This window comes from Anoplolepis gracilipes, chromosome 12, assembly GCF_047496725.1.
Source record: "Anoplolepis gracilipes chromosome 12, ASM4749672v1, whole genome shotgun sequence".
Taxonomy (NCBI): domain Eukaryota; kingdom Metazoa; phylum Arthropoda; class Insecta; order Hymenoptera; family Formicidae; genus Anoplolepis; species Anoplolepis gracilipes.
Genome location: NC_132981.1, coordinates 11,905,001 through 11,919,349, shown reverse-complemented (window position 1 = coordinate 11,919,349; position 14,349 = coordinate 11,905,001). Strand labels below are relative to the sequence as shown.

Here is a 14,349-nt window from a genome sequence, read left to right as displayed (position 1 = left end):
GAATAAACGAGAAATCTTTGAAAATTTATAACTCGAAAACTATGGGTCGTACAGAGACGTATTTGTAGGAGAATATAGATCCCGAAGAGCCTTAAAGATCGTGACTAATTAGAACTCTTAATCTGTAGAAATAATAATTAAATTACGAAAATTTTCCAAAAATGGTCTTCAAAAGTGTGATCCAAAATGCGTTTCGGGCGATTCTCTGTCGATTGGTATAGTAACTGTGGAGACCATTTTTGTGTTTTTTTTTAACCGGCGTGGGGCTTAGAATATTTTCGACCCCTCGCTCCAAGTATACAGAGCCTAAACGATGCGTCCTAGAGGGACGAAGTATAGGACCAAAGTTATAGACCGTCCAAAACCCAATCGATGTCTCTCAGACCCCAACCCTCTCTCTCCATCTCCTTCCGAGTTATAAGCGAAAAACCCAAAGCGGCGCGTTAGACGCTTGTATTACAGTGAAGGGAGGTCCGAGGACGGGTCAAATATGGTCCAAAATATGTTTCGGCTAGCTAAATTTATATATACATATATATGTATATACATATCTTAGTCACACAGAACAAATTGTTTTGAATTAAAATGTATCATAGTCATAGTCACAAAATTAAAGTTTATCGCAATTTTATATATGTATACACGAATTGTACTATTTTTACATAAACGCAAACATACCCAGGTAGCACTGTTCGTTTTATAAACGTTTTCTAAACGTATCTAATACGAAAAGATACGTTTAGAAAACGTTTATTAAACGAACATGTGCTACTTGGGTACAGTTCACAAATCAGGGGTTATAAGATGTACGTTTTTTTACAGCTAAAAAAAGTAAACATTTTACATTATCTGACAAACGTACTCGTACTACTTTCTCATTACTATGGATTCTAAATAATTTTATAGTTGTAACCTAAAACATAAATCCTGAAAAATTAAATACAAAATGTAATATGTATGAAATTTTGAATAAATCAAAATTATCAAACTACTCTCTTTTGCACAGAACATGTTTATTCTTAAGAATAATAATTTTCATTATATTTATAATTGACAGAACGCGCGGAGTACGTGTTTTGCATAACGTATCAATATTAATTCAATACGGTGTATATTCTATAACATTAAACTTTAAATAGCGAGTATCGTGAGCATATGACAACTTCTGTGTAAAATATAAAGATGGATTGTAAACATATAGTTTCAATAATTCTACAATTGAGAAATAAGTAATTCCTCATGGAAAAATAAAATAAAAAATGTAGAATTATAAAAAATATTTTTTTCCTATAAAGCTTTATTTTTAGAAAACTCAATTTCAAAATTGAATTTAGAAAATTAATAATATATTTAAACTTATCTAAAAGCTTAAATAATCCTTAATTGATTTGTATCATAAGTAATTCCTCATGCAAAAATAAAATAAAAAATGTAGAATTATAAAGAATATTTTTTTCCTATAAAGAGCTTTATTTTTTTGAAAACTCAATTTTAAAATTGAATTTGGAAAATTAATAACATATTTAAACTTATCTAAAAGCTTAAATAATCCTTAATGATTTGTATCATATGTATTATCAAAAATTAACATCGATTATTAACACATAACATTCTATTTATTAGTAAAATTAATATTAAGTTGTGTGTATGTGTGTGTGTAAAATATATAAATTTTTTTTTCCACAAAAAATTTGTCTTCACCTTTCTACACATATTTTAATAGGCATTATCAAGATAATTACGATATGTATACAATGTATACACATTACAACAAATGTTATAACAAATGTATAAGATTGCTCGAGCTTATTATAGTTTAAAAATATAGTTTAACATATTAAATTTTCAAATTCTAAAGTCATATTTTTTTTAAAAACAAAGACTTGTAGATAAAAATTAGTTTATTCTACGTTTCAACATATTTTTGCGCGAGAAATTACCTCCTTTTTATAGTTGTATTCCATTTTCCACACAATCCATTCTGTATATTAATATACAAAGTGAACTAGATATGTACGCACATTATGAAAATTGATGCATATGTACATAGCGCAACATTAAATTATAACACATTCTATAATAGTATACATTACTCTAAAATTGTACAATAAAAATACGGCGTCATATACTTTCTATAATATATAGGACATTCGTAGAAAAACGTAATTCCCATGATGTATTTTTTAGCTTCAAAACACCTTTGATATTGTCTTCGATGTGTTATACTAGCTTATAACTATTATGTTTTAGAAGAACATGACTTAGAAATCAGTGATATCTTGTAAAACCTGATTCGATATACACATATGCAAAAATTAGCAATTCTTATTTAGCATTTTATTACTGATAAATAATCGAATAATTTATAAAAATCTACAATTCCGATATATACTCATTGTCAATAAAATGAGATATTTGAATATATCGCCATTATCTGCATAATTTTTTATACTTTGTTTTCACCAAGGTGCCCTTGTTTTTACTACATCTTTATTATACATATATGGAAACGATGATATAATATGTATATATGAGAATAATTCTCCACATTTGTCACATTTCCCACTGATAATTTATATTATCATTCTATAATGACATAATTTTGATAAATCTCTTATAAAATAATAACTATATGGTAACAGTGAGACCAGCACCGTCAAATTCTAATACAAGCGCAAGATAGAAAAAGATTTTAATTTTGATAGAGAAAATTTTAAACTACAAGAAAACATTTTTTGAAATACAAAAGGATTCAATAATTTATTTTACCCGACATGATATAACTTGCAGTAAAAATTATACATTTATGGTATATGTTTCGAAATGACACGTATTATTTGTTACTAAAATTGAACTTTTAGTACTATTGAGGAAAATATTTTTGTCACTAATATGCGTGTGTGTGTATATATATATATATATATATATATATATATATATATATATAATTTAAAATTATTTTCACGCACGCACGCACACACACACGCGCGCGCGCGCGCACGCATACACACACACACATACATATATATACAATACTAAAATAATGCTTGTCTTTAACATAAGAATGCTATTGAAAAAAATTATTGTATGTACACAATTTTGCATTCCTCAATTTAAATGAATGCATAGTAAAATTTATACCCAAGAGGCAAAAAGAATATTTAGACACACACACACACACACACACACACACACACACACACACACACACACACACACACACACACACACACACACACACACACACACACACACACACACACACACACACACACACACACACGCACGCACGCACGCACGCACGCACGCACGCACGCACGCACGCACGCACGCACGCACGCACGCACGCACGCACGCACGCACGCACGCACGCACGCACGCACGCACACACGCACACGCACACGCACACGACGAACATAAGCATATACGTGTTATTTCGGTTCGTATCACGCAAATTCGTGTAACATTACGCGAGCGCAGATGCCGGTAGGGAGCTGTGCTTAGGTTTCGTCTTGTTTAAAAAAACCTTGATACATCCATTAAAATCAGCACTCACGAGAACATGGCCTCCACAGCCTTTAGTGCGTTGCTCGACGACAGGATCAACGGGAACAACTATATTGGAATTATCTACGCTTTTCCCTTCCTCTTTACTCTCCCATTGTTCTCTCGCTTCGATTTGCTTAATAATACTATCTGGATTCGGCGCAAATACGGCACACGTTACTACAGCATTGTGAGCCTTTATACCTTCCCAAAAATCATTTCGATCTCTACGAACGCTAGAAAACTTGGAATAATCGTGATGGGTTTTCCAAATATAAATGCATTGATTTTCAGAACCGCTAACTATGTATTGCCCGTCTGGACTAAAACTTGCTTTAATTTGACTACTAATGTTAACGTATCCCTTGTACTTGCAAGATAAGTTTAAGTCTCTCAAATCGTATAAACGAATGCGACTATCGTTTGATGTAACTAAAATTTTGTCTTCTCCCGGCATAGGTTCGATTCCACTAATTTTGCGACCGGTGGAATTTTTACCTCTCGTTGATCGTACGTGTATTTGCGTGTGATATTTCAATTGATCAGTATTGTAAAATATGCATCTACCATCGTACGATCCTACAACAGCAAATTTTCCGTTTTGACAAAAGTTTGCCGCGGTAATTAATTTCGTTTGTCCGTCTACTTCATTCCATACAGCAACCTTTTTATCCGGAATATTCCATAAGCGCAATTTGCCGTCTAACGATCCTGAAAGAAAGTACCGATCGTCCCGTGGATGAAATACTATAGCGGTGACAAAATCGATATGCTGAAAACAGCATAAACACTCTTTGCGAGATATATGCCAAAGCCTAACAGTTTTATCCATCGATGAGGATAAAACGAAATAGTTTTTAGACCATGAAACATCAAGCAGATCCGAGATATGACCGGTGTACGTACAAAACGGCTTTGGCATGAACGGACTTTTTGTTCCTTCGATCTCACTGAAAGCACTAGCCACAATGTTAGGATCTTCCATAGATTGCTGCGAAACTAACGATTCCTGCGAAGGAGTAGGACTGACCTTTTCCGCGTTATATTTTGTTCGCATATCCTGAAAATATGTGAAAGCATCTCGTAAAACCCAAATTCTTAAAACCCGATCTTGTCCCGCAGTAGCCAATAATCGACCGCAAGCGGAAAACTTCATACACCAGACAGGTCCTACATGTTCTCCGCTAAGATCTTGCACATGCTGTAGACAACTGAATTCATATGGACCTTTGTGGCTATTTGACGCTTTCAACTTTATGTATTGTTGCTCACCAGGATAAACTTCATCCACTATATCCATGACGTCTTCTTTATGTCTCGCGTGCGATACTTCTTGCGCAATGGATTTAGCTTTATTCATAGTCTTTTTTACAGTGGATCCTAAAAATCGTTTCAACTTTTGCGTCCGCTTACGAACTCTATCTACAGACACATCTTCGTCTGGAGGTATACTGGACATTTTACTATCTATGCTCTCTTCATCGCTCTCTTTTTCTTTCTCAAGACTAGAATTGCTTATATATTTAGATTTAGTGAGTCTCATAATGTGTAACGACAAAGGATTAATACACTGCGGTAATTTATCTTCTGCTATACTTAATGGCACCTGTTCCCCTGTATCTAAATTTGTTACAGGCACTTGTTCCAAAATTTCCTGTAAGAACAATGGTATCTTGAGATATTTTATTTCATTAATATTCTTAATATGTTCTTAAAATGTCTATGTTTAAAATAATTTATTAATTAACAAACCATATCGGTAAGACGTTTGCCGGAATCTGTCCTAGTCCTCACAAACATATTTAACTGCTTGACCATATCTTGATCACCAGCAGATTTACGCCTTTCTCTGGAACTTTGTGGACTCATGCTTGATAACTTATGCAGGCCCAAAGAATAACGGCCAATACTGTTACTCGATGTTGATCCTAATGGACTACTGGACTTTTCGCTCGATCGATTAAGCAGTTCTGCTTTCATTCTTTCTACCCTTTCCAATTCCTCCGAAGATGGCCCTTCTGCTTTCAATTTATCCTCATCCTATAATAATATATAATAAATACTATAATGTGATTATATTATATATAAAGTAAGATCGTATATATCATTTATGATAAAAATATAAGTAATTGTATAAATAAGAATAGAATAAATTTTCTAAGAAATTATTTTTCAAGATTATTATTATTATAGAGTATTTACCTGTGGCTTAACAACATATTGTCCTTTCGTTGCGGATCGGATATCAAGAGAATGTTCAAATTCTCTAGTAATCGATTCTATAGTACTCGCTGGACTTGGAAGCGGCGATGCGGGTACAAGCGTTTCTGCAGAAGGCTGAAATTAAATATTCAGCCATTGTGAATAAATAACATCTCTAGTAATTATTAATACATTAACTAAAAATAATGATAAAAATTCTTACAGCGAGATCAGTAGGTGTATGAACTTTTGTTTTCTTTTTACGACGTGGAGGAGCAACGGGTACACTAGAAATTGCAACATCTTCTGCCAGTTTTCCATTATTCTTTGTACTCGCAATGACATCAGGTTCTTGAAGCATAACAGTCTTATCACTTTGCGAGTGAGAAGCATAATTGGATCTGCCGTTAATAGAGGATTCCTGTAGGATATCCCCTGATAATGTAAGGACGCTGGAAGATTGGGACACCTTACCAGTTGTGTCCTCGTCTTTGCTTGGAATACTAGCAATGGAGGACATTTGACCTTCACGAGTAAGGGTGGCAGGAGGGCATTGGGATATACTAGGCATAAGTACACCAGAAGTATTATCTGCGACTCCTGCCAGAATTCGGCCGACTCGTCCTAAAGAAGTCATACTTTGTAAACTGAGAGTGTCGTGTTCTATGATTCTAAATGGATGGCTCGTTTTTGACGGGGTAGGATAAACACCCTCGATGGAAGATGTTTGACTATCTGGAGGAGAATTATTAATCGGAATATCGTCGTCTTCTGTTTGCATACGTTGCCGAAGTTCACGAAACCGTCTCCTCCCCACAATTTTATCTGTAGTTGATTCCGCGCCATCTTCGACCTAAAATATTTTATATATTAAAATGTTTTTTTCTTTAAAAAAAAAAAAGTTTTTAGATAAAGAATAAAAATAAATCAAACATTATAATGACATACAAAATGCAATTTTAAAAAGTATTAAATGCGATATAATTTTCCTATTTCTCAAAAATTCTAGCTATGTGATATATTGTATCCTGATATATATTTATATATGTAACATATATATATATATATATATATATATTATACACTAATTTACAATATATAGTACTTACAAGTTTATTTTTATTTTGTTCACAGTCTACAGATACGTAACCCTTTGAATCAATATTTGATTTAGGTATAGCAGGTTTCGCAAAAATATTGTCATCAACCTGTTTACAAACTTCTAATGCTTTATCCGCTTCGACACTGATACATTTCAGTTCGACGCTGGTACAATCACGTTGTTTAACTTTTCTATAAAAAAATATTAATTTAGTACAATTAATTACATATTATCTTCTGATTTAGTCATATATAAATATAATCATATCTTTCATGTAATAAAACTAAATTATTTTATTTCTTTTACAATAAATCCATGTAACTAAAGTCTAATTAAATCGAAATAGGACAATATATGTAAATATAGTTTTACATAAAAATACAGATTTATCTAAATATATTTTTACAATGTTGTATATATTAATTACAAAAACTGCTACACATGAATTAAAATATTCAGAATCTGGTGATTATGTCCGTTATGTCAAGTGAAAAATGAATTAAAACTATATACATCTTTCGTGCAGAAAACATACTATAATGTATTATTCTCAAATCCTTAAATAATCACAGTTAAAACAACGTGTAATCCACGAAACGTAAATAATTTATATACGATACATAAAATGTGCACCATTCATTTACATGACATTTCGTGACATGATGACGCAATAGAAATTCGCGCACGAAAATTACCGTGAAGCACGATGAAATGAATCGTCCTCCGCGTCGAAAAATTCCTCGGAATCGCTGCTGCCTGACATTGTGGTTCGCAATAGATGATTCGCGAGGGTACTCTCGTCCTTGCATCGATGTCGCTAACGCACGTCACGAATGTCGTTGGATGGCGAACAAAATTACTGGTGCCAAACAAAAACGATTACGCGAATGCAAACTATATCGAGTCATATTTCAACTTGTAATAACGATTAACGATTATAGGGATTGATAAACGTCCGCAGATGTCCGCAAATGCCTGCAAAACAGTACAAAACAGCATGCACCAATCAGTCTCAGTCATCGACAAAGAGCATGGATTGCGCGATCCGTATCTAAATGGTGTTTTAAATGTGATCAGCATAAATGAGAGAGAGAGAAAGCGTGGAAGACGGCCAATCTCTCTCTCTCTCTCTCTTTTTAAAATTCTGATTGGTCCCTTCTTGGTATGCAGGGACATATTAGGTCGGATCTACAATAGAAGTAAGCCTTAAAGGTGCATTTTCACGAGCCGCTAAAACCACTAAGCTCTATAACATAAAAGTGCCTTTTCATGCTGACGCTGGACGCTCATTTTTGGCGTCAAAACAGATCACGTGATCAAAATTGACGAATTGGTATTTTTATTTTTGGTCACGTGATGTCTTTTGACGCTGAAAATGAACGTCAAGCGTCAGCATGAAAAGGCACCTTAAGGCGTTTTTCAGCAAGCACCACAGGCAACACAGTCACAGTTTAACGACACAGTGTAGCGTGAGAGAGAATATATCAGTAACAATTTCAACTACACGGAATTTTCAGCGATGTTTTAAAATGACTGCTTAAGGTCTTGACCGTGATTGGTCCATTCGCTTATGCTTTAAGGCTGGGAACACACAAAAAAACTTAAAAGCCGCCGCACACACTTTTACATAACGCATAATGCATATACATAAGGAAACTGATTGGTCTATAAATACATGCATAAGGAATTCGATTGGTTGAATTATAAATATGCCGCTGCAATCGCCATATTAGGTACCGCACCAATCAAAACGATGGACAAAGTTGGCATCTTTCTATTATTTAGGACTCTAAGTACAAACTGTGGTCTTCACTCACACACTTCTATCTATCTATACTACAGTCTTAGGCCTTTCCCCACAGGACGCGGAAATGCTTGCCGCGCGGCAAAAAGTGCGGTAACCAATCAATCTTATGCTCTTATGGAAAAGATATAAAATGATTGACTACTGCGTCGTCAATTTCCGCGTCCTATGGGCAGCAGTCCATAGAGAAATATAAGAAATTACAGGTTCATGAGCGCGCTAAGAATATTCAAAAGTTATTTTAACTTGTACAAAAAAGTTAATAAGTTAAAGTTAAAGTATTTAAAATTAACTAAAAGTTAATAACTTTTTAATTGTTTAACTTAACTTTTAACTTTTTAACTAATAGTTACTACTCAACCCTGCTAAATTTGTAATACATACTATAAATGTATCATTGGATTTTTAATTTTGTCATCCTGCAAGTTAATTGACGATTAAACGTTAACCACATTGAGAATAAACGGTCATAAAGAGAGTGTAAAAATTGAAAGGATGAGATTCTAGGATAGAAATGAGACAGAGTTTGTGATTTAAAAAAATGTATTCCTTATAATAAAGAAAATCCACTGTAGAATAATATTTTTTTTTTACAATTAAAATAAAAAATACATCGTATAAATATGAATTTTACATTAAATACATATATTTGATATTTTCGATGATATATATATAATGAATTCAATATTTTGATAATAATATAAATGTAAATTACACATAATAAATATTAATTATAAACTAACATTTATTAAATATTTTATCTTATATATAAAAATCATACGTGTATAATAAAATCATATGCGTAATCATATATGCGCACGCGTGTGCTGTGTACGTGAAATATGTTTTGTGTTTATGTATATACGTATGTAAATATGTATATATGGTATGTATGTATATAGGTATGCGTATTAATGTATACGCGCGCGAATATATTTTAGTAATCATGATATTATCACGATTTTACTAGTAATTATTAAGATACTCTTAATGTGTTACAAAAGAATATTATATCAGACTCTGTAAAAAATATTTTAATTAAAATTGTGCTCTATAATATTTTCAATATCAGAGTGAATGAAACAAAAGTCTTCGAAATTCTTTCCTCGCTTTCTATCCTAAATAAAAGTTGACACGTGTCCCGACCTGTTGATAAGCACTTGAGCAGCAGGAGATATGGTAATGTCTTGTCCAGCCTAATCACTCCTGCGGCACTAGTACTTAGGAACAGGACAGAACTTAATCTTCCCATTTCTATTAAAGCTTCAAGGATCATCCTTCAACACCTTCTGTAAATAAAACACATAGTGTATAACATAAAATACAATATATTATAAATGATATTATACAACAGAAAAAAATTAGTTCAGATTTAAGGGGATAAACTTTTAATTTATTATAATAAGTTTATTATCATTCACTAATAATTTATTATAATTTATTATAAAATTATAATAGAGTTTAAATTAGAGATTCAAGTAAAAATAGTTCTTAGAAGTGGGTCTATATATATAGGCAAACTTGAATAAGCGCACAAGTATATGCATATGCATAAGGAAATTGATTGGTCCATTTCTTCATGCATATTCTTACGCATCTATATACAAGTTTACTTAGATAATTGACGAAAACTTACAACACGAATCATTTTTTGACATATATTATGCAGAGTATATTTCTAAGTAATACACGCTTTGAATTTTGTGGCGGTCTTTTTAGGTTCCTGAATTATGCGACTTTGAGATATCGTAATTTTCGTACTTACATTTGTATAATCTTTTCGTTATATCCTACTTATGAGTTCTTTTGTTTACGTTTGCTCGTTATTGTGTTATTGTCGTATGTCTAATTTTATATCCCCTAAATAATTTATAAAATAAATACAAATTTGATATAAACATTACATTTTTTATTTAACCTGAATACTTTATTTATGCATGAGCATTTATTACAAAAATAAAAAATAAATATTTTAATAAACATATGGGCAGGAGAAGAGCTTCGCTCTATCTGAATCTTTTCATTTTAAATATAAATCAGAAATAGGTTGGGTTAAATTGTTCCTTTTAGAGTGGAGAGGACGAAACCTCTCTCTTGCTTACGCGTTTACTTTATTACATAATATATTATAAAAATGTTAAAAACATATGTTACAAAATTAAGGTCATTGGAACTAAATTTCTTTTTTTAAAATTATTATTTTTATTAATTATAATATTTCAAAATCGCATATCTCAAGAATCAAAAGAGAGCGCAAAATTCAAAGTTTTTTCATATTACTTAAGAATATATTCCTTTATCTTATGCAATAAAAATGAAAATAATCAGTGAAGTGTAAGTTAATCTGAATATTTAATATCTTTACAATATTTCAAAATTATATATCAAGAAGTGAAAGAAACCGGCACAAAATTCAAAATGCCTGTATTACTTAAGGAATGTACTCTCTATAATATATGTCAAAAAAAAAAAATGATTCGTGCTATGTAAGTTTTTGTCAACTTTTATCTTTTACATTTTTCATATGTAATAAAAAATAAATAAAGATATATAATTATATGTATATGTATATATATATATATATATATATAAATAATTTAAAAACTTGTTTTTTTTTGGAAAGAAAAACAATGCAAAAATTAATCTTTTAATTATTTTTTAATTATTCTTCTTATTATTTTTCCTGTATAAATAGATAAAAAATTGATAGAGAAAGAGAATCTATATATTTATACATATAATTATATAAACAATCTTTTCCAGGTAACATAGAACAAGAGTTATATCTTTTATATCAAATTTTGAAAAAAAAAAAGATCGTTTTCAATATTTCTTTGCAACAATAAAACATAAAATATATATATACATAGAAGGATGGTTTTTAAATTTATTTAGAATTAGGACATACACACATACATACATCTTTAATACATACACACATATATGTGTATATATATATATATATGTATATATATATATATATATATATATATATATGTATATATATGTACACAACATACAGATTTCATATTACTTATTGCTTGATTAAAATTTTTGAAATTCTTTGACGACTTTTGCAATACATATCATTATCCGTATTACTAACACATTTGTCATTAACAATTCATAATAACGGATACTCTGTATAAACTTTTTTCAAGAAATAATGAAAGAAAAGCATATCACGCAACGTGTATTACTGAGTTTCTTCACCAATTATCTAATCTCGTCAAATATTAACTACAATATGGGCTTATTAAGATTAATTAGGATTTCCTGTCTCTTTGATTATCGTTTTTACTTGAAATAAAGATTATAACAGTAAGCATAAAAATTGAAATTTTAAAATTTACATAGTAAATATATCAACATTTTCATATAATAATAATAATACATATATGAAAATAATAAATCTAATTTTGATAAAACAAAAATTAAGAAAATTACTATTAAAATTTAAAAAACAAAATAAAAATGTTATCCGTTATTATATCTTCACTAAAAAGGAAAGGAATATTTCATACGTATATCCATAAGTTTATGCAGAAACTTATCGTTAATAATTATTACTAATAGTACACCCGGTATATAGTGATGATGCAACAGTACACAGAGTCGTACTCTATTGAAATAACCTCAAGAGGTCATTAAAGAGTTGCCTACTGTATATGTGTGTGTATTCCTCTTTTCTCAATAGTCCTTCCTTTTCTCTTTCACCTTCATCTGCTTTAAAAAATATTAAAGTTATCGCATTCTCATCTAAATACAAATTATCTTGCGACTATTGGATTATCTACGAACTAAAAATTTCTATACATATATTATATCTCTATTATATTATAGTATTACAATATATATATATATATATATATATATATAGAGTCTGTGTTTTAAACCTCTATGTCCCATTTTTGAATCTCTATTCTCATGTTTTTATGTTAAAAATAATATGTAATAATATATTAAATTTACAAAATATATACATATATGTGTGTGTATATTGTATAGTATAAAAAATATGCACTCCAAATTTATCGAAAGTTTATCAAAAATTGATAGGATACTTGTTGTAGAAATAATTAATTTTTTGACGTTGACAAAAGATGCAAAAAGCCGATATATATATATATATATATATATATATAGTAAATGGTAGATTTTATATATAAATATAATTGTTTATATATATATATATATATATATATATATATACATATATATACATATATATGATAAAAAATATAAGTAAACTATACTAGACATATAATAATAAGGCGTACAATATAACACATACAAATCGCAAAAATTAGGCGTCTTTTACTTTTTAAATATTAGTATGCTTTTTTATAATGTAGAAAAGTACAAGAAACTCATATTATCGAAAATATGAAAGAGCGAAAAGACAAAGATATAATTAAATCTTTGATTTTTTTCTCTATTTAGCAATCGTTGTTCTCGTTTATATATATTGTATATCAATAATCTTATTGATCATCTATAATGTATCTAGAAAAATTATGATAGATTTAAAATATTTCAATAATTTTTTTTATTTTTTTAACATATGTACATTGTGAAACGGTTAAAAAAGTACATATTATATTGTTTATTATCTTTTTACGTTGTTAGGATTGAATTTTAATTAGTCATTAAAGAGGATTAGAAATGATTGCCAATGCAGATTTAGGTGCTATGTATATTATATTGTATATATATATGTACAAACAAGACAGTCTGTAAAACTCTCGTTCAAATAATGTCATAAAAAATATAATTAAAAATTAAAGAAAGAAGAAAGAGCAACATCAAGAAATTTTTCAAACAAAATTAATATTTCTAAACTTAATTTGATATTTATAATTTCATGACTAAAATGTTACTATTTTCCAACTTTTTAATATTTAAAAGATTTTTTGTTTTTCTCTATTCTTTTTTATTTTTCTTATTCGGTTTTTTTTTCTATAAAAAATATGCACTTCAAATTTATCGAAAATTTATTAAAAATTAATGCGATACTTGTAGAAATAGTTAATTTTTTGACGTTGGCAAAAGATGCAAAAAGCTGAGAGATAATATAAAAAAAGCGATATAGATATATATATATATATATATATATATATATATATATATATATATATATATATAAAGAGAAAGAGAGAGAAATAGTAAAATAAGACAAGAAGAGGAAAAAATTGAGAGGAAAAAAGTGTTGTCAATTAATGTTAATTCTTATTATATATAATATCAGTGATTGTTATCTGCTTTCCTCAGAAGCTGTCCCTCTCAATTTAAGTATAATTCAATTTTGTGAGAGCATTCAATAATAATATTAATATTTAAGTATATTTAAAGTTTTGTGATACAAGATCGACAAAACCTACTATAAAATAATGACGAAAAGAATGATTGCTACAAAAATATTAATTTTGTTTTCTTATAATTAATAAATTGATCAATTAATCACAATACATAATGCAATTCTATAGCTAAAATTTTATATTGAATTGTATTAATATTTAAAAATTTCCAAATTTTTTATTTTTTAGCTTGAGTACTTTAGTGTTTAAAACTAATGTAATTAATATAAATATTTTAATTATAATAAGAATTTTTTCCAGAAATATAATATTCGTATATGCTTGTAATTTTATTTACCAATTTTATTAATTTAATTTTTTATAATATAATTTACGTA

At 29.4% G+C, this 14,349-nt stretch overlaps 1 protein-coding gene across 1 annotated transcript; it reads right to left on the bottom strand.

Moving 5' to 3' along the window:
- Positions 1 to 1,962: 1,962 nt before the first annotated feature.
- Positions 1,963 to 7,878, bottom strand: LOC140671760 (WD repeat-containing protein 44). The gene is made up of 6 exons (XM_072903345.1): positions 7,546 to 7,878; positions 6,858 to 7,041; positions 5,972 to 6,601; positions 5,749 to 5,883; positions 5,299 to 5,586; positions 1,963 to 5,200 (listed from the first exon to the last, which is right to left on the bottom strand). Exons 1-6 carry the CDS (start codon positions 7,611 to 7,613, stop codon positions 3,467 to 3,469), a joined length of 3,039 nt encoding a protein of 1,012 aa, XP_072759446.1. The 5' UTR covers positions 7,614 to 7,878; the 3' UTR covers positions 1,963 to 3,466.
- Positions 7,879 to 14,349: the final 6,471 nt, after the last annotated feature.